Raw genomic sequence first — 22,661 nt, 5'->3', positions numbered from 1 at the left:
TGGTTCTTCTAAAATTAGCGGTGGTTGATGTTGCTATATTCCATTACGATTGGGGAATTGATATGCAGACACTAGCTAGCACTAGCATAGCTAGCTAGTTGAAATGTTGACTTCTACCACTACTGTGAAGTGATTGACTGAATTTAATACGTTTTGACTGACGGAGGATTGTGAGCCTCTGAATAGCCACATAAAAAAAATAAATAAATTAAAAAAAAGACAGCTACCCTGCCCTCTTGAGCTTGCGCATGCATACATCAAATATGGTGGTTGTCTGGCTCTGCAGGGGGATGATACTGAGGAGAGCTGGCAACTGCTCCAGAGACAGACCTTTGCTCAGCAGCTGTAGTGGCTTGAATTCAGCCAGTACAAACCCCCCCCAGCGCCAGGTGTCACAGCAGGCTGGTGGCCAGCAGCAGCGCAGGGTCTAACCTGCATAATGGCAGCAGCCTAAAGTTTCCTGATTCAGTGAGCAGCTGGGGCTGTCTGGTCTCCCCGAGCTGTGGTTTGCGCTGGCTGGATTCAGGTTTCTGCGGTCGTTGACTGGGGGTCTGTCTCCAGAGCTGCTGCCTATATTGAAATTTGATTTGAAAGTAAATAAACATGACCTTACATTGGAGCCCTCTGGTGGAATGAAAACCACATGACACCCTGTGAGAGGTTTCACCTTTATTATCTGAGAGGACACGACTTTAAATGTGAACCTGTCTTAAAAATGAAGAGATCATTTTTCCTGATTCATCATGTCATGTGTTGCACGGTGACAGTTGGCTGTGCAGAGATCATAGGTTTCTCCTCCAGCTTCCACAAAGTCAGTCACGCGCTTTGCCCCGTTAAAGTCTCTTGACTCTCCCGTTTCCTGAGAGAAAACAAACAAAGAAGGAGGAAAACCACAGCGTCTGTCTCATATTGTTTATAGGTACATAGAACAGTTTGTTTTGTTGAACAAGACGTGTTTTTTGGGGGTACAGTCAAAAATCAAAAAGGTAACAAAATAATTCAGTTATTTAAGGTCCTGTGAATGAGTCTGTGAATTACTTTTGATGTGTATGAGTAGTTTCTTTCCATTTATGTTGTATGTCCTGTGGTTTATTATTTTACATTTTGAATGTACTGTTGGGTGATTTCAACACCATGATGAGGTTGGTTTTTGCATGTGTGTTGTGATACGTTTACTATATGGAAAATTTGATATAGTTTGAAAAAGTTTGAAATGTTAGCACAGACCTGTAAAAAAAACCCTAAACCTGTGATTTCTTGCTTACCCTCCATCTTTTGCTCATGTTGTCAGCGCTGGTCACCACCGTCTGAGAGGACTTGCCAAAGTCTGGTCCTTTGTGGATGAGCCACTGAGAATCGTCCTCTAGTGTCACTCTAAAAACCAAACAGCAGTTTAAAGATGCTTAAAATGTTTTATCTTAATTTTTCATATTATTTTGTTTATTTAACCAGAAACGTCCTCCTGAGATTAAAAATCTATTTGTCAAGAGTGTCCTGGCCGAGACAGGCAGCAACATAAAGTTACAGACAACATAGAACAAAATTCAAAATAAAAATATACAGCTCTAAAACAAGCAATATAAAACACCAAATGAGATTACTACAAAGAAAAAACAAAAAATATGTTAACATATGCTACAAGTGAACCTTAAAAACATAAAACAGAGGCAACTACATGTGGTTACAAAGACCAGCTAAAGTACTCGTGGCTTACTCATAATATTCATATCCTCCTGAGACCTTGTTTCCTCATATGAGAACATCACATTTTGGTTTGCTGCACCTTATACTTCATTCTGCTCAGCTTAGCCCTGTTGTCTTTGTTTGTGGACACATTTTGTCTCATCCAGTGGCAGTAAGAGCACAATACACTAATCCCTGTGAAAACAAGATGGCGGCCATCTCTGCCAAGTCAGTCTGCAGCTGATCCCAACACAAAAGTGAACAAGATCCAAAACCTGATCAAATTTTTATTCTTGAAACTTGTTTATGATTAATAATGTTTGTAGTTTGATATGGCAATTTGGCCAATTTCAGCAACAGTAACAAGATAAGATGCTGTTCATTATGAAGTACTCGAGGAGACATTAAAAATTTATACCAAACAAAAGTTCCAGTCTCAGGAGGATATAACTTGCGATGGAATCACTCCAGCTGTGATGCAGCCATCTGTGATTTAAACAAATGTTGGCCAGGGACGTAAAGAAGGAAGCTAATGGCACCTGACCTACTTCTGGCCCCCTTGCTTTGACCACACACATCTTCTCAGTTGACCTTCATTTTCATCTCAGCTAAACACCTGTAATGTTTTGTGACTCTACCTTGCATGTTGGGATGTTATCACAGACAGACATATAACATGGGGACTTACTCGAAACCGCCTCTGTGGTAGCCTCACTACAAACAGGCTGTTCTTCTAAACTTTTCGTTCTGTGCGTCCTTTGAAATGTAATACACCCAAATTCGTACATATCCCACCTAATAATGAGTCAGTAATTCGTGCATAACCCTGGTATTTTGGAAGGCTGCGATCAAGTGACCCATGAGCTGACAGAGTAACGAGGGAAGCTCTGAGTGATTTTAAGGTATGTCCTCACCATGTTTCTTTTCCGAAACCTGCCCTCTGTAACTTTTACTGTCTAAACTTAACTTAAATTAACTTAACTGACTGACCTGACTCCAGTGTGGCTGATCGGTTCCCTTGCTGGAATCAATGAAAATGGAAAGGGGAGGTTCAGTGGTCGTTCCACCTTCTCAGCTGTACTAACTGGAGAGTTTAAGAGATCCGACAGCTCACGACCTGACAGGTTGTCGGGGTAGTCGAAGCTCTTGGGGCTGCCTGTTGGAGAGGAAGGTCAGACATGCGTTATCTAATGTCACAGAGAGGTTTTAGAGCTGCAGCCCGTCACAGTTTGGAACCACATTTTACTGCAGAATCCCCGAAATAACCCAAAGTACTCACTACTGCTGCTGCTGCTGCTGCTGCTGCTGCTGCTGCTAAACCACCAGGACTCTGCAGGAAGAGCCAGCAGAGTGAGAGTCAGAGCACAGAGGAACATCCTGACGAAAAACATGTTGGATTATGATCTGGTCTTTGTCCTCCACTGTAGTTAAGTAAGACATTCAGGTCTGATTTTATAGAGTCCTGACTCTCCTCCCTGTTTGGACACAGTTATAATTTCCAGTAAACATCAGTGTTTGTCACTTGGCAGGAGGCATCTGTGATTTCCATGCTGTTGAAAAGTAAACATCCACAGGGGGAAATTCAAAGGTTAATATTAAGACTTTAATCACTGCTTTCAAGTCAAAATATTTATACTCTGAGTTTTATATAACCTTACCCTGTAGAACCTCAACATCTTCATCTCTGCTACCTCCAGCTCTGCCTCCTGTCTTTTCCTCCAGTGTCTCTAAACCAAATAACATCGCTGCTCTCACCACCGTCTTGTACACCTTTCCTTTTAATCTTGCTGGTACTCTTCCATCACACGTCACACCTGACACTTTTCTCCACCCATTCAAACCTGCTTGCACACGTGTCTTCACCTCTTCTCTTCACTCTCCGTTGCTCTGGACTGTTGACCCTAAGTACTTAAAATCCTCCACCTTCTTTTGTTCTACTCCCTGTAACCTCACCGTTCCACTTTGGTCCCTCTCATTCCCTCACATGTGTTCTGTCTTGCTACGACTAACCTTCATTCCTCTCCTTTCCAGGGCATACCTCCACCTCTCTGGATTTTCCTCCACCTGCTCCCTGCTCTCACAACAGGTCACAATGTCATCTGCAAACATCATAGTCCATGGAGATTCCTGTCTGACCTCATCTGGGAACCTGTCCATCACCATAGCAAACAAGAGGGGGCTCAGAGCTGATCCTTCATGCACACACCTACAACACACCTCGCCACTGTCCTACAACTCTCATACATGTCCTGCACCACTCTAACATACTTCTCTGCCACCTCAGACGTCCTCATACAACACCACAGCTCCTCTCTTGGCACCCCGTCAAATGCAAATCCCTCTGACCTTCTCTGTACGTGTCCTTCAGCATCCTCAAAGCAAATACTGCGTCTGTAGTACTTTTTCTTGGCATGAAACCATACTGCTGCTCAGATGCTCACTTCTGTTCTTAGTCTAGCTTCCACTACTTTTTCCTATAGCTTCATTGTATGGCTCATTAACTTTATCCCTCTATAGTTGCCACAACTCTGCACATCTCCCTTGTTCTTAAAAATCGGCACCAGCACACTTCTCCTCCATTCCTCAGGCATCCTCTCACTCTCTGAGGCCTCGTTAGAACCCAAATGAAATTTGGTTCTATGGATACCCACTAGTGAAAGTGAAGTGAACTAGTTTTTAGGGTTTTTTTTTTTACTCTTTTTACTGTGAGTACTCTCATGATGTTGTCCTTTTTATGTTATGTTTGTAACTGTGTTTATTTTATGCTGCTGCCTGTCTTGGTCAGGTCTATGGAGCTACATTAGGGTCAAAAGTTTTGTACTTGAAAAAATAAAATTTGAAACTGAAAATTCATGTGTTGATCTTGAATTTTGAAAAATACAACAATGTATTGAAAATACAAATAAGTGTGTGAAACGTTTTTTCAGGTTAAATATAATTTTGATTCACTTTGGTATTTCTTTTGAATGAATAATTTATTTTCACTTTTCACTTCCATATATATTTTAACATTTGAGGTCTTATTTTTTTCAGTTGCATGTTTTATCTTTTCAGATTCAGATCTTATTTTTACAGTTTCAAATCTGTTTTTTCAGTTTCAGACTTTTGACCCTGATGTGGCGTGGGGGGCGTGGCATCAACTGAGAGGGGTGTGGAATCATGAGTGACAGTGCCTTCAGGGAACGTAGGAACTAAACAAATTCTGACTCAACACTTATATACACCATATTCATGTGACTGGCAGTGTAAAAATTGATGCCAGTGACAAACTTCCATTTAGAAATCTGTTTTAGACAGTACTGAGCACCAACTGCGGTATAAGAGTGATAAATTATGCCAGATTTTGCAGTTCAACTGCCACATTTTAAGTGCTGATATGTCCGATTTCCACAGAGCACTGTGAATGCAGCGTAGTGTCCACTTCACTTGCGATGATGGCGTCCGGTCGGTCGGGTCAATCAGCTGGAGCCCATACATCCAGCACACAGGTGAGACATGTTAACTAAGTTTTGGGAAATCATAACAAACATTAAGGGGTCGTTTTTGTGACAACATACATTTTTTTGTGACGTCTTTTAAGTGGCGAATTTGTCAGAGCTGGAAAGTGTGATTGTCCACAGCTCCATCATCACGGCCCTGTTGATGCTTCCTCATCCAGTAAACGTGTCCCCTGGATGAAACCTTTGAGCTTGGGGAAAAAGAAACAATCCTAAAACACCTCCCTACTCACCTGACCTGGCTCCAGGTGATTTTTTTCCCCAAGCTTGACCTCGGGGAAAAAAAATCACCTGGAGCCAGGCCCTGTTCCCCAAGCTCAAAGGTTTCATCCAGGGGACACGTTTACTGGATGTGGAAGCATCAACAGGGCTGTGACGATGGAGCGGTGGACAATCACACTTAAAAGAAGTCACAAAAAAAATGTATGTTGTCACAAAAACGACCCCTTAATGTTTGTTATGATTTCCCAAAACTTAGTTAACATGTCTCACCTGTGTGCTGGATGTATGGGCTCCAGCAGATTGACCCGACCGACCGGACGCCATCATCGCAAGTGAAGTGGACACTACGCTGCATTCGCAGTGCTCTGTGGAAATCGGACATATCAGCACTTAAAATGTGGCAGTTGAACTGCAAAATCTGGCATAATTTATCACTCTTATACCGCAGTTGGTGCTCAGTACTGTCTAAAACAGATTTCTAAATGGAAGTTTGTCACTGGCATCAATTTTTACACTGCCAGTCACATGAATATGGTGTATATAAGTGTTGAGTCAGATTTTTTTTAGTTCCTACGTTCCCTGAAGGCACTGTCACTCATGATTCTACACCCCTCTCAGTTGATGCCACGCCCCCCACGCCACATCAGGGTCAAAAGTCTGAAACTGAAAAAACAGATTTGAAACTGTAAAAAATAAGATCTGAATCTGAAAAGATAAAACATGCAACTGAAAAAAATAAGACCTCAAATGTTAAAATATATATGGAAGTGAAAAGTGAAAACAAATTATTTATTCAAAAGAATTACCAAAGTGAATCAAAATTATATTTAACCTGAAAAAACGTTTCATACACTTATTTTTATTTTGAATACATTGTTGTATTTTTCAAAATTCAAGATCAACACATGAATTTTCAGTTTCAAATTTTATTTTTTGAAGTACAAAACTTTTGAACCTAATGTAGCTCCATACAGGTCTCCCTTGAAAAAGAAGTTTTTAATCTCAGTGGGACCTCCTGGTTAAATAAAGGTTGAATAAAATAAAAATAAAACAAGTCTCCTTCTTACAGACCTGCCCACTTTATGGTAGTCTCATGCAGTTTAGGGCAGTTATTGTATCTGAATATTTCTGCACACTGGGACATCTAAACTAATCTTTGAATTACATAAATTGGGTCTGACTGGAAAGCTGAGACTCTTGTAAATTCAATGAGGCCCAATTTGATCATGTGTGATGAAGTTAGTCCCCAGAGTAGCCATTTTATTGCCATGAGAGCATTTCTCTGAAACAAACATCACTCTTTAAAATGACCTGTGGTGACCTCTAGGATAATCACACCCTCTTAAACTTAAAGCTGATAATACTTCTGTACTTGTACTGCTGATACTTTAACTCGTGGAGATGATAATACTTGCGCATTTCTACTGTGAATACTTTAAGTTAACTACATGAACCTGAGTGGTCTCTGTACTTTTACTGTAAGACTTCTATGAAGCCAAGAATACGTGTCTACTGTTCACCCTTCATGTGTCTCTTCACCACTTCACTGATAACAGTGTTGGTCACCTGGCAGGCTGCAGACCGCTGACAGTAAATGCACCACAATGTCATCACTGAGCAGGCCATTTAGGAGAGAATCAATTATACAAACTCACCTCAGTAGAGTAAATTTTGAATACAAAGACCTGCGAATTGTCTCGCGAATTAAATGTATGAAAAAATAAATAGTCTCTCTCTCATTTAATTCTTTTCATTTCTGGAGAGAAGTTGTAGTAAAAAGATGTCTTTGACCTCAGGTGGTGCTTCTGTCACAGTGGGTGAATACAGGCACCAAGAGATCACTGGACCCTCGATCAGTTCAGTGTTTCCACAAGCTACTTTATCAGTGTTTTTTGGCGTCACATACCGACACCAAAAGCTTCCTTTCACCATGTTATGATACCCTGCCTGTGTTGGCAGTATTCTATACTGTCAGTTCATAATGTGGCCAGACGGCACCTGTTGCAGCATTATGATGTGCCACAAGACGGCAGTTTGAAATGCTGCTAGTAACAGTGTAATATAAGGAGCTGGGAAGTTACTATAGGGCAGGACGGGGTGTGGATGGGTCCAACAAACCCTGGACTTTCACCTGTGAGCCTGGTATTTGCTTCCTGTATGAATGTTGAGCCAAACCGTGATGTTTTTATCTAAACCTAACCACATGCTTTTGTCGACATCTTGGTAGCAGCATCCAGGAGCATCAACATCAGACGCAGGAGGATACCTAGCTTAATATGTAGACGTGAAAGTCCAGTGACGACGTGGTGATATCTGATGACTTGGGATGTTGCAGCAACTGTCCTTGTGAAATTAGCCTGTAACACCAACTGTCCTCTTTACCAATACATTATAGAGTTTTATTTTTCTAAATACTGAATTAAATCTTTTTTGAAAATCTGTCAGAAAATAATATAAATCTAAGCTTGATGTTTACAGTGTATATACTGTCACATGCACCTACCTCATGCATATAAAGCAACTTGTTACATGAATCATATCATATTTTTGACAGCATCACTTACTTTGCACAACTGTACTTCTGTCTTTCTGTCTACAAATATATTTTTAGATTTCTATCTGTAAATAGCAGTCAGTTTGTTTTACCTGTACATCTATTTCTGTGTATTTACACTGAAAGAAACAAAAGAAGTCACATCACTTGTGTGTGTGTATATTTGGCCAGTAAATCTGATTCTGATTTTAAGCATATCATTTTTTTTAATTTTCATTTTTTATATATACTTTATTAATCCCCCTAAATTAAAAAAAAAAAAAAACACACACAGGTCCGAAATACACACACATGCACAAACAGGATCCATACATGCACAAAGTGGAGAGATGTCAGAGTGAGGGGGCTGCCTTGGTGAGGCGCCCCAAGCAGTTGGGGAGTTAAGTGCCTTGCACAAGGGCACCCCGGCAGTGCCCAGGAGGTGAACTGGCACCTGTCCAGCCACCAGTCCACGCTCCGCATTTGGTCCGGGCGGGGACTTGAGAGGAGAGTGCACGGCCGGAGGGAGGTGAACAGGTTCTGGAGACAGAGGCCCAGTCAACATACCCTGAAAGCTTTATTCAAATTGACCAACAGGGGGCGCTGCAAATATAAAAAAGAAACAATGTGTGTGGCCTAACACCAATCAGACTATACATCACTGAGATTGTTTGTCTAATCATTACAAAACTCACAGGATATGTTAAACTATAATGTTGAACCATGTGTGTGAAATTATTTTTGAAATAGCTCAGTAACTGCAATGACAGTTTGTCTAAACATCATTACATTTCGTAGATTAATTTAATTGTGCTGCTGAAAGAGGTTCCCAGATTTATTTATTTTTTGTGCAACTGACCAATAGAGGGGGGCCGACACTGATGCTGAAGGGTGCAGCCTGACACAGATTTGGTCATAAATGAATGAGCGTCTGTCACATGACACCTGTTAGTTAGTCTTAACACAGGTGTTAGAAACTGTGAAACGTCTTGATGCTTCGTAGCTTTCAACTTTTAACAGTCTGCGCTGGCTTAAAGCACAGCATTGCTGCTTGCGGCTCTATATGTGTATTTTTTTAATTTGGAAGTGTATGGGCATCAAATATACACATGTATATATATTTACAATCAAAAACGTCATGAGACTTTCAGTGAAATTTCACCTTTATTATCTGTTCATCAGATAAACTTCACCTTTCACAAAAAAGAAAAGTTTACTGATTCATCATTCGACGAGATCCCAGGTGACAGTTATCAAAGATGAAACTGTAGTCGGAGCCACCGTCCGCCACAAAATCTGCCACTTTCTTCGTACCCTGGAAATCCCGTGTTGCAACAACCTGTAAAGATTTATAAAAAAAGAGCAGAAGAGTCTGACCCACTGACACTGTGCTCCGTAATGTTGTCAAATTGATTCATAGATATGAATCTATTTTTGGAAAGACATTAAGATTTACCCTCCAGTCTGAGCTCATGTGTGTAGCCCTGACCACCACCGTCTGAGAGGAGATGCCATAGTTTCCTCCTTTATGGATGAGCCACTGAGATCCATCAGCCAGCGTCACTCTGAGAGAGACACTGCAGTTTAAAGACGTTGAAGGTGTTTTGTTTCTTCATCGTCTCTTAGTACTTCCAGCTCAGTCAATAATGGAAAATGTCTTATTGAAGTGTAGAGAATACCTCTATTACTAATCTCCAGCTGTATTTGTTTATTGTGTAATGTCTGGTAGGTGTTCCTCAGGGTCTTCTTTTCGGGCCACTATATATATAAAATAAAATTGGGTCTGACTGGAAAGCTGAGACTTTGTGGATTCAATGAGCCCAATTTCATTCATGTGTGATGATGATAATCAGAGCCTCCTGAAACTTTACAGCCCCATCTATTGATCCGGAGCATTCAGAGGATGTTTGGCTTTCACAGGTATATTGACAATGAAGGGGTTTTTCAGTAGTTTCCAGAACAGGAAAGCTTGTCCAATCACAGAAAATTTTTTTATTTTTTTTTTTTTAACAAATGTCCAAATGTCAAAAGGTTTTCAAACCAAATCACACCATTTTTCTTTGGCTCTTGGTGTCTTAATGTGGTGTTTTGGAGGGATTTTTAACCATTTTCATCAATTCTGGAGTGGTAAAAACTAAAAGCTGATTAAATGTAGGACTAAACTGTGCCACAACTGGTATCAACCCAAAAATGCTGCAACAACTTACGAGATATAACGGAGCATTGAGCTGGGCATCATACGCTTCCATTTTAATGTTTTAATTCCTTATACACTCTAAACTTTTACATTTTGAAAGGCCCCTAAACATAACACAATGTTTGTTACAGATTTATGACTAGAAAAACTTGACATACCGCTGAGCTGCATCTCAAATTAATCTTCAGGTTCCCAGCATTCAGATGATGTCTTCCACGTCTATATGGCTTAAACTGTTGATCTGCTATTTCCCCCAAAGATCCCCTGCCCTCCCCTTGAAATAGGCAAAAATGTGTCTATGATCTACTGGCCGAATGAGGAGACTGAATCAGAGTCATCACTCTGGGTGCTACTGGATGATGTGCAGTGTGTGTGTGTGTGTGTGTGTGTGTGCGCGGACTGACCTGACTCCTGAGTGGCTGATCGGTCCAAGCACAACGGAAGTCCCGTCCAGTGGCCTCTTCATCCTCTCCGCCTTATAAACTGGGGAGTTGTAGAGTCTCGTCAGCTCTGAACCTGACAGCTCGTAGTTGTGGTTGGGGGTGCCGCCTGTCGGAGCAGCACATTTATGTTACTTGTATTTTCTACAAGCAAGCGTTGCACAGAATTACACAGCAGCAAAGATCATACATCAGCATATCAGCACAGAAACAGATTTCCTGTGTGACTCTGGTGTGGACTTCATGACAAATTTGATACACAAATTCAATTTCAGCTTAGAAGAGAGTTCGAATCTTTGCAGCAGTGGTGGAGATATCATGACTTTTAGTCTCTAGTTTGGATCAGACTCCAAAAACACTGGATCCTACATTTCACATGATGCAAATGGAAGTGTCTTTCATAGAGTCTGCAAGGAATGAGCCCTAAAACTTGGAAATGAGTTAGCATTTTACAGCTTCTGGTTCCCTCCCTTCAATAAGTTTTTGGTTAGATGCCTTAGATAAGGTCTGTGGTTCACACAACCTTAAGAGACTTTCATGTTTTGTTCCCCGACATTAAAATATGTCAGTAAATGCCCCACTGTGAACTTTGAAGCTTTTATTTGTCGAAAACAAGGTGGTTGCCAACAAGTGGCTAAATGAGACTATAGAATATCATCACGCTGAGCCGAACATGGCTTTACAGTGTTGTTATGGCGGTGACATTAGGTCATGCGACCGTAGTGTAGTTCCTTATAGCCTTATGTTAGCTTTTTACTTCCAGCGATTCCATTCAATCTTCAATAATAATGAATGAGGGAACCAGCGTGATGCTAATTCCTGCGTTGGCCTATGGAAAAACATCATCCCTGGCGGACTCTATTAGAGACTCTGGGTACATCCTAAGTCTCTTATCTGTCATTTCCTCGCTCCTCAAGGAAGTTGTTTTAGCGCGCCAACGTTAACACCATCCCAAAGTTCTTATTTCTGCTCTGGGAAGTTACACAAAGATACACCAGAGCCGACATGCTCCCATGTTGTACACTGCAGCTGATCAGACAGATAGTGATTAACGCACTCCCAGTTTTTATATTTTATTTGTTTTCTGACTCACCATCCAGTTAAATAAAATCAGCTGTGTAAATTATAGGTTTGAACAACAAAAGAAAGACAACTGTCCTCATTTATTAGAAAGATTTTTCTTTTCACAATCTGTTATTTCCCAAACTAACTTTTATTATGGAAACAAAGTCTGAGAGTCTGTCTGTCTGTCTGTCAGCAAGAAACACTTTGTACATCAGTCATTTCCATCCAGTCACATGTGAGGTTGATTATTTTTGAGCGTCAGGTTGATGAGTTACAGTCTTACAGAATTTCAATTTTCCCTGAAACATTTCGCCTAATAGATAATTTTCGGTGTTCAAAAGACATCATAATCATATTCTGGGTTATTAAATATCCATCCATCTATTTTCAGCCGCTTATCTGAGCGGGGTGACGGGGGCAGCAGGCTGAGCACAGTATTCCAGACGTCCCTCTCCTCAGTGACGCTTTCCAGCTTCCAAGGTGTGGGATGAGATATATGTAATCCCTCCAGTGTGTTCTGGGTCTGCCCCGGGGCCTCCTACCAGTGGGACATGCCCAGAACACCTCTAACAGGAGGCGCCCAGGAGGATCCTCATCAGATGCCCAAACCACCTCAACTGACCCCTTTCAAGACGAAGGAGCAGCGGCTCTACTCCGAGCTCCCTCCAGATGTCTGACTCCTCCCCCTATCTCTAAGGCTGAGCCCAGACACCCTACAGAGGAAACTCATTTCGGCCGCTTGTATCCGTGACCTCATTCTTTCAGTCACTACCCAGAGCTCATGACCATAGGTGAGGGTTGGGGCGTAGATGGACCAGGAAATCAAAAGCTTTGCCTTCTGGCTCAGCTCCCTCTTCACCACGACAGTCCTGTACAGCGCTCACGGACGCCGAACCAAACCGCCGATCCATCTCACGCTCCATTCTACCCTCACTTGTGAACAAGACCCTGAGATACTTTAACCTCCTCGCTTGGGGCAGTAACTCTCTCTGAACCCATTGAGTACTTCCATTTTCTGATATACTACTTAATTTATACTTCCTTTACATATGAAAGTAGACACATTCATGTCAAACGTAACTGTCACTGCCCACATACTTCTATGAGTCCTTTATGTTGGTATAGATACAGCCACCAGATGGCACTACGTACCATGTGTCTGACTTCTCCAAATACACATTTTAACGTTTCCTCTCTCCTCATATGGTTTCCTTGTGTCTTTTCATGCATCCCTGGTGGGAGGGACTAGGACACAAGGAAAAGACACAAGTGAAGGAAACATGGATATGATTTAAAAGACTTGGGATGAGCCTGGAAAACAGACCCTTCTTTCAGACTCCACATCTCCAGTTTGTGTCATTAAAATGTTCATCACTTTAACATTGCAACTGGTAAAGATTAAGCCCATCTCAATTACTTTATATACTGCTGGGTAGCTTGTACATTTACCCCAGTGATCAAAAATAAAAGTGCAGTATTCACCTCTGAAGTGTAGTGGAGTCCAGAAGTATTACGTAGTATAAAATGGAATACTAAAGCGGGTCTACTTTCTACAACTGCTCTGAAAATGTCACTTTGGTAAAAGAAGTAAGCACTCATTTAAAAACAAGTTTCAAACCCAAGATGACGAGTTTAGACAATGTCATTCTGGCTGAAACAAAACTTTTTTTCAGAGTTCTTTAAAGTTTGAAGTACAATATTTTCATCAACATTAGAAACAGCAGTTCTTTTGAATTTACCTCCTGCTGCTGAAGATAAAATAAGAATCGAACACAGTGACCAGCAGGAGAGGAGAGAAAACAGTCGTCTCCCCAAATGAAATTCAAACAAAAGAAGCAGAACTGCAGACAACCAAACCAGAAAAAAGGATTTACCTCCACCGGTTGACGGCTCCACAGTAACAGCCAGCAGAGTGAGAGTCAGAGCACAGAGCAGCATCTTGAAGGAGAACATGTTGGATTATGATCTGGGTGTTGTTTCCTCGTCACAGCACAAAGAGACGATCAGGTCTGATTTTATAGAGTCCTGACTGTCCTCCCTGTTTGGACACAGATACTGTTTATGTCCTACTTGTACAGGTTAATAAATAACATCAGTGTTTGTCACCAGGCTGTAATTTCCACACTGTGCACAGCAAAAACCCCAGATTACATCACATCAGTGATGAGAGCAGGACATTCTGGAGAAAATCAATTCTGAGACACTGTCTGTGTGATCTCCCCTTCTTTATCTGTTCGGCTGCACAATATATAGTTTTTTAAAATCATCATTGCAAAGTCAAGTTGCATGATAAACACAAAGACTGAGACCCCGTTCAAATCTGCATTAAAATGAGTCTCGTATCCAGACTGTATCCAGATGATATTTAGCCTGATTAATTGATACGATCACTCAGGGTTAGCTGTAACACTCGATCTATCTATCGATGATAGATATCCAAACACCTGTACATCCCTTATCTAACCACACAAAAAATTAAGGGAACACTTAAATCACACATCAGATCTCGATGAACGAATCATTCAGGTTGAAAATCTTGTGTTTTCTACTGATGTACAGTGTATAATTTGTTGAGAACAAAATGACCTAACAACGGTCAGTGGAAACCAAAATCATCAACACACTGAGAGCTGGATTCACCACACCAGCCACACCAGGAGGAACCCAGGGCCCTCTGCACCAGGAGGAACCCAGGGCCCACTGCACCAGGAGGAACCCAGGGCCCTCTGCACCAGGAGGAACCCAGGGCCCTCTGCACCAGGAGGAACCCAGGGCCCTCTGCACCAGCGTAAGCTCTGACAGTCGCTCTGAGGATTTCATCCTGGTACCTAACAGCAGTCAGGGTACTGTTGGCTATGACATGGAGGTCTGTGTGACCCTCCAAGGATCTGTCTCCCCAGACCATCACTGACCCACCACCAAACCGGTCATGCTGGATGATGTCACAGGCAGCATAACGTTCACCACAGTGTTTCCAGACTCTTTCACGCCTGTCACATGTGCTCAGTGTGAACCTGCTCTCATCTGTGAAGAGAACAGAGCACCAATGGTGGACCTGCCAGTCCTGGTGTTCTCTGGTGAATGATGGAGCTGCACGGTGCTGGGCTGTGAGCACAGGTCCCACTAGAGGACGTGGGGCCCTCATGCCACCCTCATGGAGTCTGTTTCTGACAGTGTGGTCAGAAACATGCACACCAGTAGCCTGCTGGAGGTCATGTTGTAGGGCTCTGGTAGTGCTCCTCCTGTTCCTCCTCACACAAAGGAGCAGATACCGGTCCTGCTGCTGGGTTGATGCCCTTCTATGGCCCTGTCCAGCTCTCCTGGTGTAACGGCCGGTCTCCTGGTATCTCCTCCATGCTCTTGAGACTGTGCTGGGAGACACAGCAAACCTTCTTGTACCATCCTGGAGGAGCTGGACTACCTGTGCAACCTGACTGGGCTGCAGGTATGGCCTCATGCTACCATAGTGACAAGGACACTAGCAGAAGACCAAACTAGAGAAGAATCAGTCAGGAAGGATAAGGAGAGAGCAACTGTCTGTGGACACCACATGTAAAACCATTCCCTTGTTGGGGGTTGTCTTGCTTTTGCCTCTCCATTGCACCTGTTGTCACTTTGATTTGCACCAAAGCAGCTGAAACTGATTCACAATCACTTGTGCTTCCTGAATGGACACATTGATATCCCTGAAGTTTAACTGACTTCCTGTTAAACTGTGACCATTAAGTGTTCCCTTGTTTTTTTTGAACAGTATATATCTGAGTGAAAGCATAAAGTTTGAGCAGAAGCAGAGCAAATTTAAGTGCAAGCAGGGGCTATTTGAGTGCGAGGGCAGGATTTCGAGGGAAAGAAACAAAATCTGAAAGATTAATTGATAAATCTTGTCCTCAAAAAAACAAAACCTTGAATGAAAATAGGAATAAAGCACCATAACATCCCACCTGCCTTTTCAACTGTTTTGTTGTCCTCCTTTTTAGCTGTTGTCTATTTCTGTGTGTAGCCTACACTGTGAGCAACGAAACAACAGAGTAAAGTCCTCACGTGTGTTCACATATTTGACTACATATTGACTTTGAAATTATATCGTCTTACCTTAAGACGAAGGACTGACACACTTGAATCTCCCTGTTCAGTACAGACTTCAGTTTAAGGTTCTACTGACAATTTAAAATCCCTTAACGGTCTGACTGCATGTTACATCTTAGAACTCATAACCTCCTGTTCTGCTCCAAGATCCCTCAGATCAGAAAACCAAATGTTGTTAGAAGTACCTTGTTCCAGGCTTCAAACAAAGGGCGATCAGGCTTTTAATATTTTAGCCCCAAAGTTATGGAACAAACTCCCCCTCGATCAGTCCTCAGTCTCGACTCCCATCATCTCCTCCATGTTGAGTTTCAGATGCATCCATCAGGGCAGAGGTTCAGCCTCCCTAAATGCAGCACTGAGTGTTACAGATCGTCCTTTGTGCCATCTGCTATCGCTTATCTTAACCAGCAGTGACCACTGGTAGTCCATGATTTCCCCTGACAGTGTGTGAGACTGGATACTGTGTGTTATGTGTCGTACTGTGTGTTTTGTTGTACTCATGACTACTGTCTGTATCCAGACTGCCCCTCGGGGACATTAAAGTTTACCTTACCTTACCCCTTATCATCAAATCAGCTGAGTCAGTTTAAAAAGCTGTTAAAAACCCACCTGCACAGACTGACATTTATATAACACTGTATGATTTTGTATGTGTGTATGCATGTATATGTGTATGTATGGACGTATGTATATATTTTATATATACATGTATGTATAATACTTAAATGGTGTTTTCTGTGTATGATGTTTTTTTACATCTTTGTTTTCTCATATTTTATGGTATTGTACTATGAAGCACTTTGTAACTCTTGAAAAGCACTACTGAAATAAAGTTTATTATTATTATTGTTGTTGTAGCGACAAACTTAGAATTCCTCTGCTCATATGAAGCCAGGATAAATCACACACAAGACTTAAAATACTATTTTTGTGGAGGCTTTACTGTCTTCACAATTTATTGTTTCTTATCTGTGAAATTAAAGTAAATCAAAGCTTTGTTTCCACTGAGGGAAATGGTTTCAGCTCACAGAGACAGACAGGACGTCTGCGTCACTGTGACGTGTAGATACATTTCTGGAGAGGTGCACGTCAGGCTATGGCGTCGGTTACAGCATAGGCTCTGCATTGACGCAGGCACGGCATCAACTCCCACTTCAGTGGGCAGAGCAGGCCTACCATATGAAGGCAATGTTCTTGCTGCAGCGGCCGCAGGTTCAATTACAGCCTCCGACCCTTTGCTGCATGTCATCTCATGTCTTTCTCCCCTTTTCCTGCTTAGACTGTCCTCTCTAATAAAGGCAAAACCCAAAAAACTAATCTTAAAGAAAAACAAAACAGTAAACAAATAAGCGTTCTCGTGACACTGCTCATTATGGAGGGGCTGGCAACTACAGTGGCTATTGTGAAAATGCAAAAACATGAATGCCCCTATCTAAAGCCAGTTTATCCATACTGGGCTACTGTAGCAACACAGTGGAGCAACATGGTGATCTCTGTAGATGAGGACCTGCTCCCGATAAATGACTCGCTTTATAGTAACAAAAACACAACAACTCTAATTTTCAGGTGATGACACACTGTAGAAAATATACTGATTATATAATATTACTTTCTGCAGATACATCCCCTTAAATCCGACACACTGGACCTTTGTGTGTAAATGAGGTAAATTTTCCTCAGTCATCTCATGTCTGTATCAATGAGTTTGGACCTCCCAGTCTCACTCTAAAGTCTTTGAAAAGCGACGCTTGGTCAGTGACATGCAGCATCAGACACCAACAAAAAAGCTGACCTTCCATGTTGGCATGATACATGTCCGGTCACCATTATTGTTTAACGGTGCCAGGTGGCATCAGCAGGAAACGCTGCGGGATGGACACTGACAGCCACTGACTTTCACCCAGGAGGCCAGTGTTCACTTCCTGTAAGGCTGTAAAGCCAAACCCTGTTCTTGTTTCCTGAACCCAACCATGTGTAAATGTAACTACATGCTTTTGTTGTTGAAGGGAAAGAATGTCAATTCGCGGTGTTGTACCGATGTAGTGCTTTTATTTTGAAAGAGACTGTATGCAAACTGTACATTTCCTGTGAAAACAGAAGTGTATTTTGAAAACAGACAATGCATGTAACAGGCTGAAGTTGACACGGCGTCCCAGAACGTCAACAACCAACACACCCAGGGTACCTTGGACGTCATATGTGGACGTGGAAAGTCCATGACCAAACGTGGACATGTGACGAGGTCACAGTGAGAGTGTGTTGCTGTAGAATCCTCCAGTGGAATAAAAAGCACATGACACCTTCTGTGAGGTTTCACCTTTATTATCTTTTCAGCAGAGAAGAAACAAACTGAAACTTCAACCTCTCACAGAGCAGAAACTCTCATGTTTACTGATTCATCATTCGATTAGATGCCCCGTGACAGTTATCGAAGAGGACGTTGTAATCGGTGCCACCGACCCTCACAAAGTCCCCAACGGTCTTCCTCCCACGGAAATTTCCGGTTCGGACCACCTGAAAAGATGAAGAGCACAGAGCAGAGTCTGACCCACTGACACTGTGATCTGTAAGTACATGAATCTATCTTAGGAACAAACACAAAGACTTACCCTCCAGCCTGGGCCCATGTTTCGGGCGCTGGTCACCACCGTCTGAGAGGAGATGCCGAAGTTGTGTCCTTTATGGACGAGCCACTTAGATCCATCGGCGAGTGTCACTCTGAGAACAGTCAGCAGGTTTATTTCATGTTAGTTTTTTTAACCTGTTCAGAACCTGATCATGTTCCGAACACAAAATATTGTCAGGGTGGATATTTACTCTAACTTTAAGAATTGATCAGGATACTTATGTAGGTTTTTTTCTGCCCATTCAAAGAGATGAAAACTTTTAGAAGGCTGTTTTTTGGAAATTCTGATTGCTTAATAATTCCACATTAAAGGTATTATAATCAAATCCAACTGCTTGAAATAGAATACAGCAATAAATCTGGAATTGACTGGGAAGGAGGAGGAAACGTGGCAGACAGTCATCTTATTTACACTGATCTTCCCGACCACAGATAATGGAAGGGTCTTCCAGAGGTCGATGTTGCTCTTAACTTGCTAAATCTTGTTTTGCCAATTCAGTCGTAAAAGATCATCTGGATGGTTTTGTTGTGGCGAAGATTTTTAACGCAGAAATCACTTAATAAGAAAAAACGACAATAAATGACCTTAACAGACTTTTTTCAACAAAAAATACAAGATTTTTTTTTATGAATGTTTTATGAAAGTGATGCTTTAACACACACTGTGTGTACTTTGCAGTGTGTTCATCATTACGACCCAAAAGCTCCTTAACTTCTGAAGTCCTACCAGAAAACAGTATGTGGAAACTTCCTGAAATGTATCTGTCTACATAATCCATAAAATACATGATAAACTGATTGTTTCATTCAAAAATCAAATCAGAACAGTAGTTTCCTATTTAAACGTATTTATGTGCTCATTTTCTACGGACAATATTTTGACATCTTACTATATAATGACAAAAACTCTGTGTGTCTGTTCCACGTTTTTCTCCTCACTGACTTGGTCAATCCATGTGAAATTTGGCACAGTGGTAGAGGGTCATGGGAGGATGCCAATGAAGCAATATTACATCAATTGGCCAAAGGGGGGCGCTATAACAACCCATTGAAATGTCAAACTTTGAATGGGCATATCTCATGGCCCGTATGTCGTAGAGACATGAAACTTTGCACAGAGATGCCTCTCCTCATGAGGAACACATTTGCCTCAAGAACCCATAACTTCCGCTTATATAGATTTTCCGCCATTTTGAATTTTTTGAAAAACACTTCAAATGGATCTCTTCCTAGGAAGTTTGAGCGATCTGCATGAAACTGGGTGAACATAATCTAGGGACCAATATCTAAAGTTCCCTCTTGGCAAAAGTTGGAAAACTTACTAAAACTGAGCTTCTATAAGGCAATGAATATTGCGGAGGGCGTGGCTCATCACATAAAGGTGTATAACATCTCAAGGGTTTCACCCATCACCACGCAACTTTGTAGGCATATGACCACACATAATCTGAGGGGACCCCTCCATTATTGACCCCATCAAACAAAATGGGGGCGCTAGAGAGCTCATTTCTTATCTAGGCCTAACCGCCATATGGATTTTTACTAAACTTGGTAGATATGTAGAACAGGACGCCTCAAGGTGACTGGAGAAATTTAACTCTAATTGGCAACTGGGTGGCGCTATAACAACAGAAAAATACTTCAAAATGGCTAAAATGCGACCGATCGCTGTGGCTCCCCCTGTGGACCAATGTTGGTGTTGTTTCTAATGTTTGGTATGACTAAGTCATGGTATGGTATGCTGTACATAATCACGGAAACTGTCAGTGTGTCATTCTGTCAGTCCCACGTTTTTCTACTCATTGACGTGGTCAATCTATGTGAAACTGCACATAGGCATTGAGGACTGGCATAGGTAGAAGGGGACAAAGCTACCAATGGGTATGGACTAGTGTATAAGTAATTTAACATCTCATGTTTACTTTAAACACAGTTTAAACACAAATTATGCACTTTAACTATATGATTCATGGACTGAAATGTGACTTCCTCCTTGCCTCACAGTCAGCCGCACTTGTTAAAAAAGGGGGCGTGGCTCTCTGCAGTCCATCGTAGATGATGTGGAACACTGTGATTGGCTTACTGGGTGGAGTCAGATGACAGTAATCATAGATCTAGCTAGAAAAGTTATGTCCATTAAAATGGACAGGGGATCTGAGCAGGTTAAAATATCTCCTGTCACCTAAAGCTGTATTTATACTTCTGCGTGGAATCAACGCTGTACCTACGTCGTACCCCACACTGTAGCCTGACGTGCACCTCCCCAGAAATGTAACTCCACGTCACAGTGACGCAGACCTCTTGTCTGTTTCTGTAAGCTGAAACCATTTCCCTCAGTGGAAACAAAGCTTTGATTTACTTTAATTTCACAGATAAGAAACAATAAATTGTGAAGCCTTCATAAAATAGTATTTTAAGTCTTGTGTGTGATTTATCCCGGCTTCATATGAGAAGAGAAAATCTCTGCTAGCTGCCAGGCTAATTTATACAATGTAAAATGCCATAGGCTTTAGCTAATAATGTTAGCATGTTGTATTTGTGGGGAAAATGTGTCCAGATAAAGACAAGTGTTTGTCTGTGAATGCTGCGAGTTATAGTGAAGCTGATTTGTGTTTGAAACTGTCTCTATTAAGCCATGTTTAATGTGTGTTTAACGTGTGTTTTGAATCAACCTAACTTTACAGCACTTCACAGAAACTCTGCTGCCAGCTAGTGTTTTGGAGGTGTAACTGCAGAGTGACACAGACACACCACTGCAGAAGTAAAAATGCTCACAACGGCGTAGGCTCTGCATAGAGCTGACGCACAAGTTAAAATCTGCCATCAGTGTGTGTGTGTGTGTGCTGACCTGACTCCAGAGTGGCTGAATGGTCCGATGGCGGACGAGCTGGATCCCAGTGGTTGTTTCATCTTCTCAGCGTAATACACTTTGGAGTTGTAGAGCCGTGTCAGCTCTGCACCTGACAGGTCTGACAGCAGCACATCAGGCACATTAATCGAAACCGCCTTTTTACAAACAGGAACGTCACGCAGATTTACAGCAGCACACTGAAACTGTTTTAAACCACATTTTACTGCAGAATCCCCCCAAAAACCCAAAGTACTTACTGACTTCAGACCAGGACTCCACAGCAACAGCCAGCACAGTGAGAGTCAGAGCACAGAGCAGCATCTTGGAGGAAAACATGTTGGATTATGATCTGGGTTTTGATTCTGCTACACAGTTCAGTGAGACATAGAGGTCTGATTTTATAGAGTCCTGACTCTCCTCCCTGTTTGGACACAGTTATCATTCACATCACTTTTTCCAGTAAACATCAGTGTTTCCACCGGGCAGGATGTGTCTGTAATTTCCACAGTGCTGACAGGAAAACCCCAAAATTTCATCACATCAGTAGAAGAAAGCTCAAACGTTGCTTACAATGAAAATAGACCCCAGACATTAGCAAGTTCTGTTGTCTTGTTTTAGACGATGGAGGAAGATGATGTGAGTGGTGCGTTCAGAAACACTCATTGTGAGTGTGGGAGCGCACTCTGACACAAACTGGAGCGTTGATAAATTGGGAGCGCTGTCTGAATGTAGCGTTGGGTTATCCAGAGCAGCGCACTCTCAGAGTGGCAGAGCGCACTCTGGACACTCTGTCTGTGGAGACGGAGCAGCAGAGCGCCGAGCGGAGTGAATGTGTGATTAACTTAACCGTTGGTTCATTCATGTAGAAATATAACGCTGCGTTTCTTCCACCAACAGGGCTCTCATTTTAGTGTAGAGCGTCAGACTGAATTTACCAACGCACCATGTCAGGTCACTCACTCTCCGGGACCGCCAGTGATACTGGAATAAGTAAACACTGACCAACGGGACCAGACTGGCCGACCCGTATGCTCTCACTCAGTGGATGGATGATGTCACAGGAAGCCAATCTTACAAAGGAGGACCACACTTGTTTGTTTTGCTATGGAAGCTAACGTTAGCTAATGTGCTAAAAAGTTAGCGTTCCAGAGAAATCCAATATTCCTCTTAATCCCTCCCCAGTTTCTGATGAGGTGGACATGATAACCCTTAATACACATAACCTTATTCATCCCTACAACAGGAAATACTTTTTCCCTAACCTGATATGAAGTGTGCGCTGCACATGTGAGCATTTTTGATGATGGCCTCCGTCCAGTCCTTTGGTCTTATCACATTTAACCACAGTTGTCTTTGTTTTTGTTGACGGGCAGTGGCGGCTGGTTTTGAGCCATGACTCCTTCTATTCTGGCTCCCAATAACACAACAAGACATACACATTTTTACACTCCTGTGGAGCCT

The 22,661-nt window shown here is 42.1% G+C and overlaps 3 protein-coding genes across 5 annotated transcripts; all 3 read right to left on the bottom strand.

Moving 5' to 3' along the window:
• Positions 1-654: 654 nt before the first annotated feature.
• On the bottom strand, positions 655-3,154 carry LOC144464456 (uncharacterized). Of its 2 annotated transcripts, none has more exons than XM_078171290.1 (4): positions 2,963-3,154; positions 2,674-2,839; positions 1,266-1,374; positions 655-859 (listed from the first exon to the last, which is right to left on the bottom strand). In XM_078171290.1, exons 1-4 carry the CDS (start codon positions 3,072-3,074, stop codon positions 725-727), a joined length of 522 nt encoding a protein of 173 aa, XP_078027416.1. In that variant the 5' UTR covers positions 3,075-3,154; the 3' UTR covers positions 655-724. The 2 variants fall into 2 exon arrangements, with proteins under 2 accessions (XP_078027416.1, XP_078027415.1); XM_078171289.1 differs by having other exon boundaries at positions 2,966-3,132.
• Positions 3,155-9,080: 5,926 nt separating this feature from the next.
• Positions 9,081-13,673, bottom strand: LOC144464455 (uncharacterized). 2 transcript variants are annotated; one of them, XM_078171287.1, is made up of 4 exons: positions 13,512-13,673; positions 10,537-10,681; positions 9,392-9,512; positions 9,081-9,274 (listed from the first exon to the last, which is right to left on the bottom strand). In XM_078171287.1, the coding sequence occupies exons 1-4, from the start codon at positions 13,588-13,590 to the stop codon at positions 9,149-9,151; spliced, it is 471 nt and encodes a 156-aa protein (XP_078027413.1). In that variant the 5' UTR covers positions 13,591-13,673; the 3' UTR covers positions 9,081-9,148. The 2 variants fall into 2 exon arrangements, with proteins under 2 accessions (XP_078027413.1, XP_078027414.1); XM_078171288.1 differs by having other exon boundaries at positions 9,392-9,500.
• A 4,351-nt stretch (positions 13,674-18,024) lies between these two features.
• On the bottom strand, positions 18,025-21,610 carry LOC144464453 (uncharacterized). The gene is made up of 4 exons (XM_078171285.1): positions 21,458-21,610; positions 21,198-21,318; positions 18,333-18,441; positions 18,025-18,237 (listed from the first exon to the last, which is right to left on the bottom strand). Exons 1-4 carry the CDS (start codon positions 21,534-21,536, stop codon positions 18,112-18,114), a joined length of 435 nt encoding a protein of 144 aa, XP_078027411.1. The 5' UTR covers positions 21,537-21,610; the 3' UTR covers positions 18,025-18,111.
• Positions 21,611-22,661: the final 1,051 nt, after the last annotated feature.

The sequence above is a fragment of the Epinephelus lanceolatus genome, chromosome 10 (assembly GCF_041903045.1).
Source record: "Epinephelus lanceolatus isolate andai-2023 chromosome 10, ASM4190304v1, whole genome shotgun sequence".
In the NCBI taxonomy this organism is placed as follows: Eukaryota; Metazoa; Chordata; class Actinopteri; order Perciformes; family Serranidae; genus Epinephelus; species Epinephelus lanceolatus.
The sequence above is the reverse complement of the archived record's forward strand: the minus strand, read 5'-3'. Positions and strand labels throughout refer to the sequence as shown.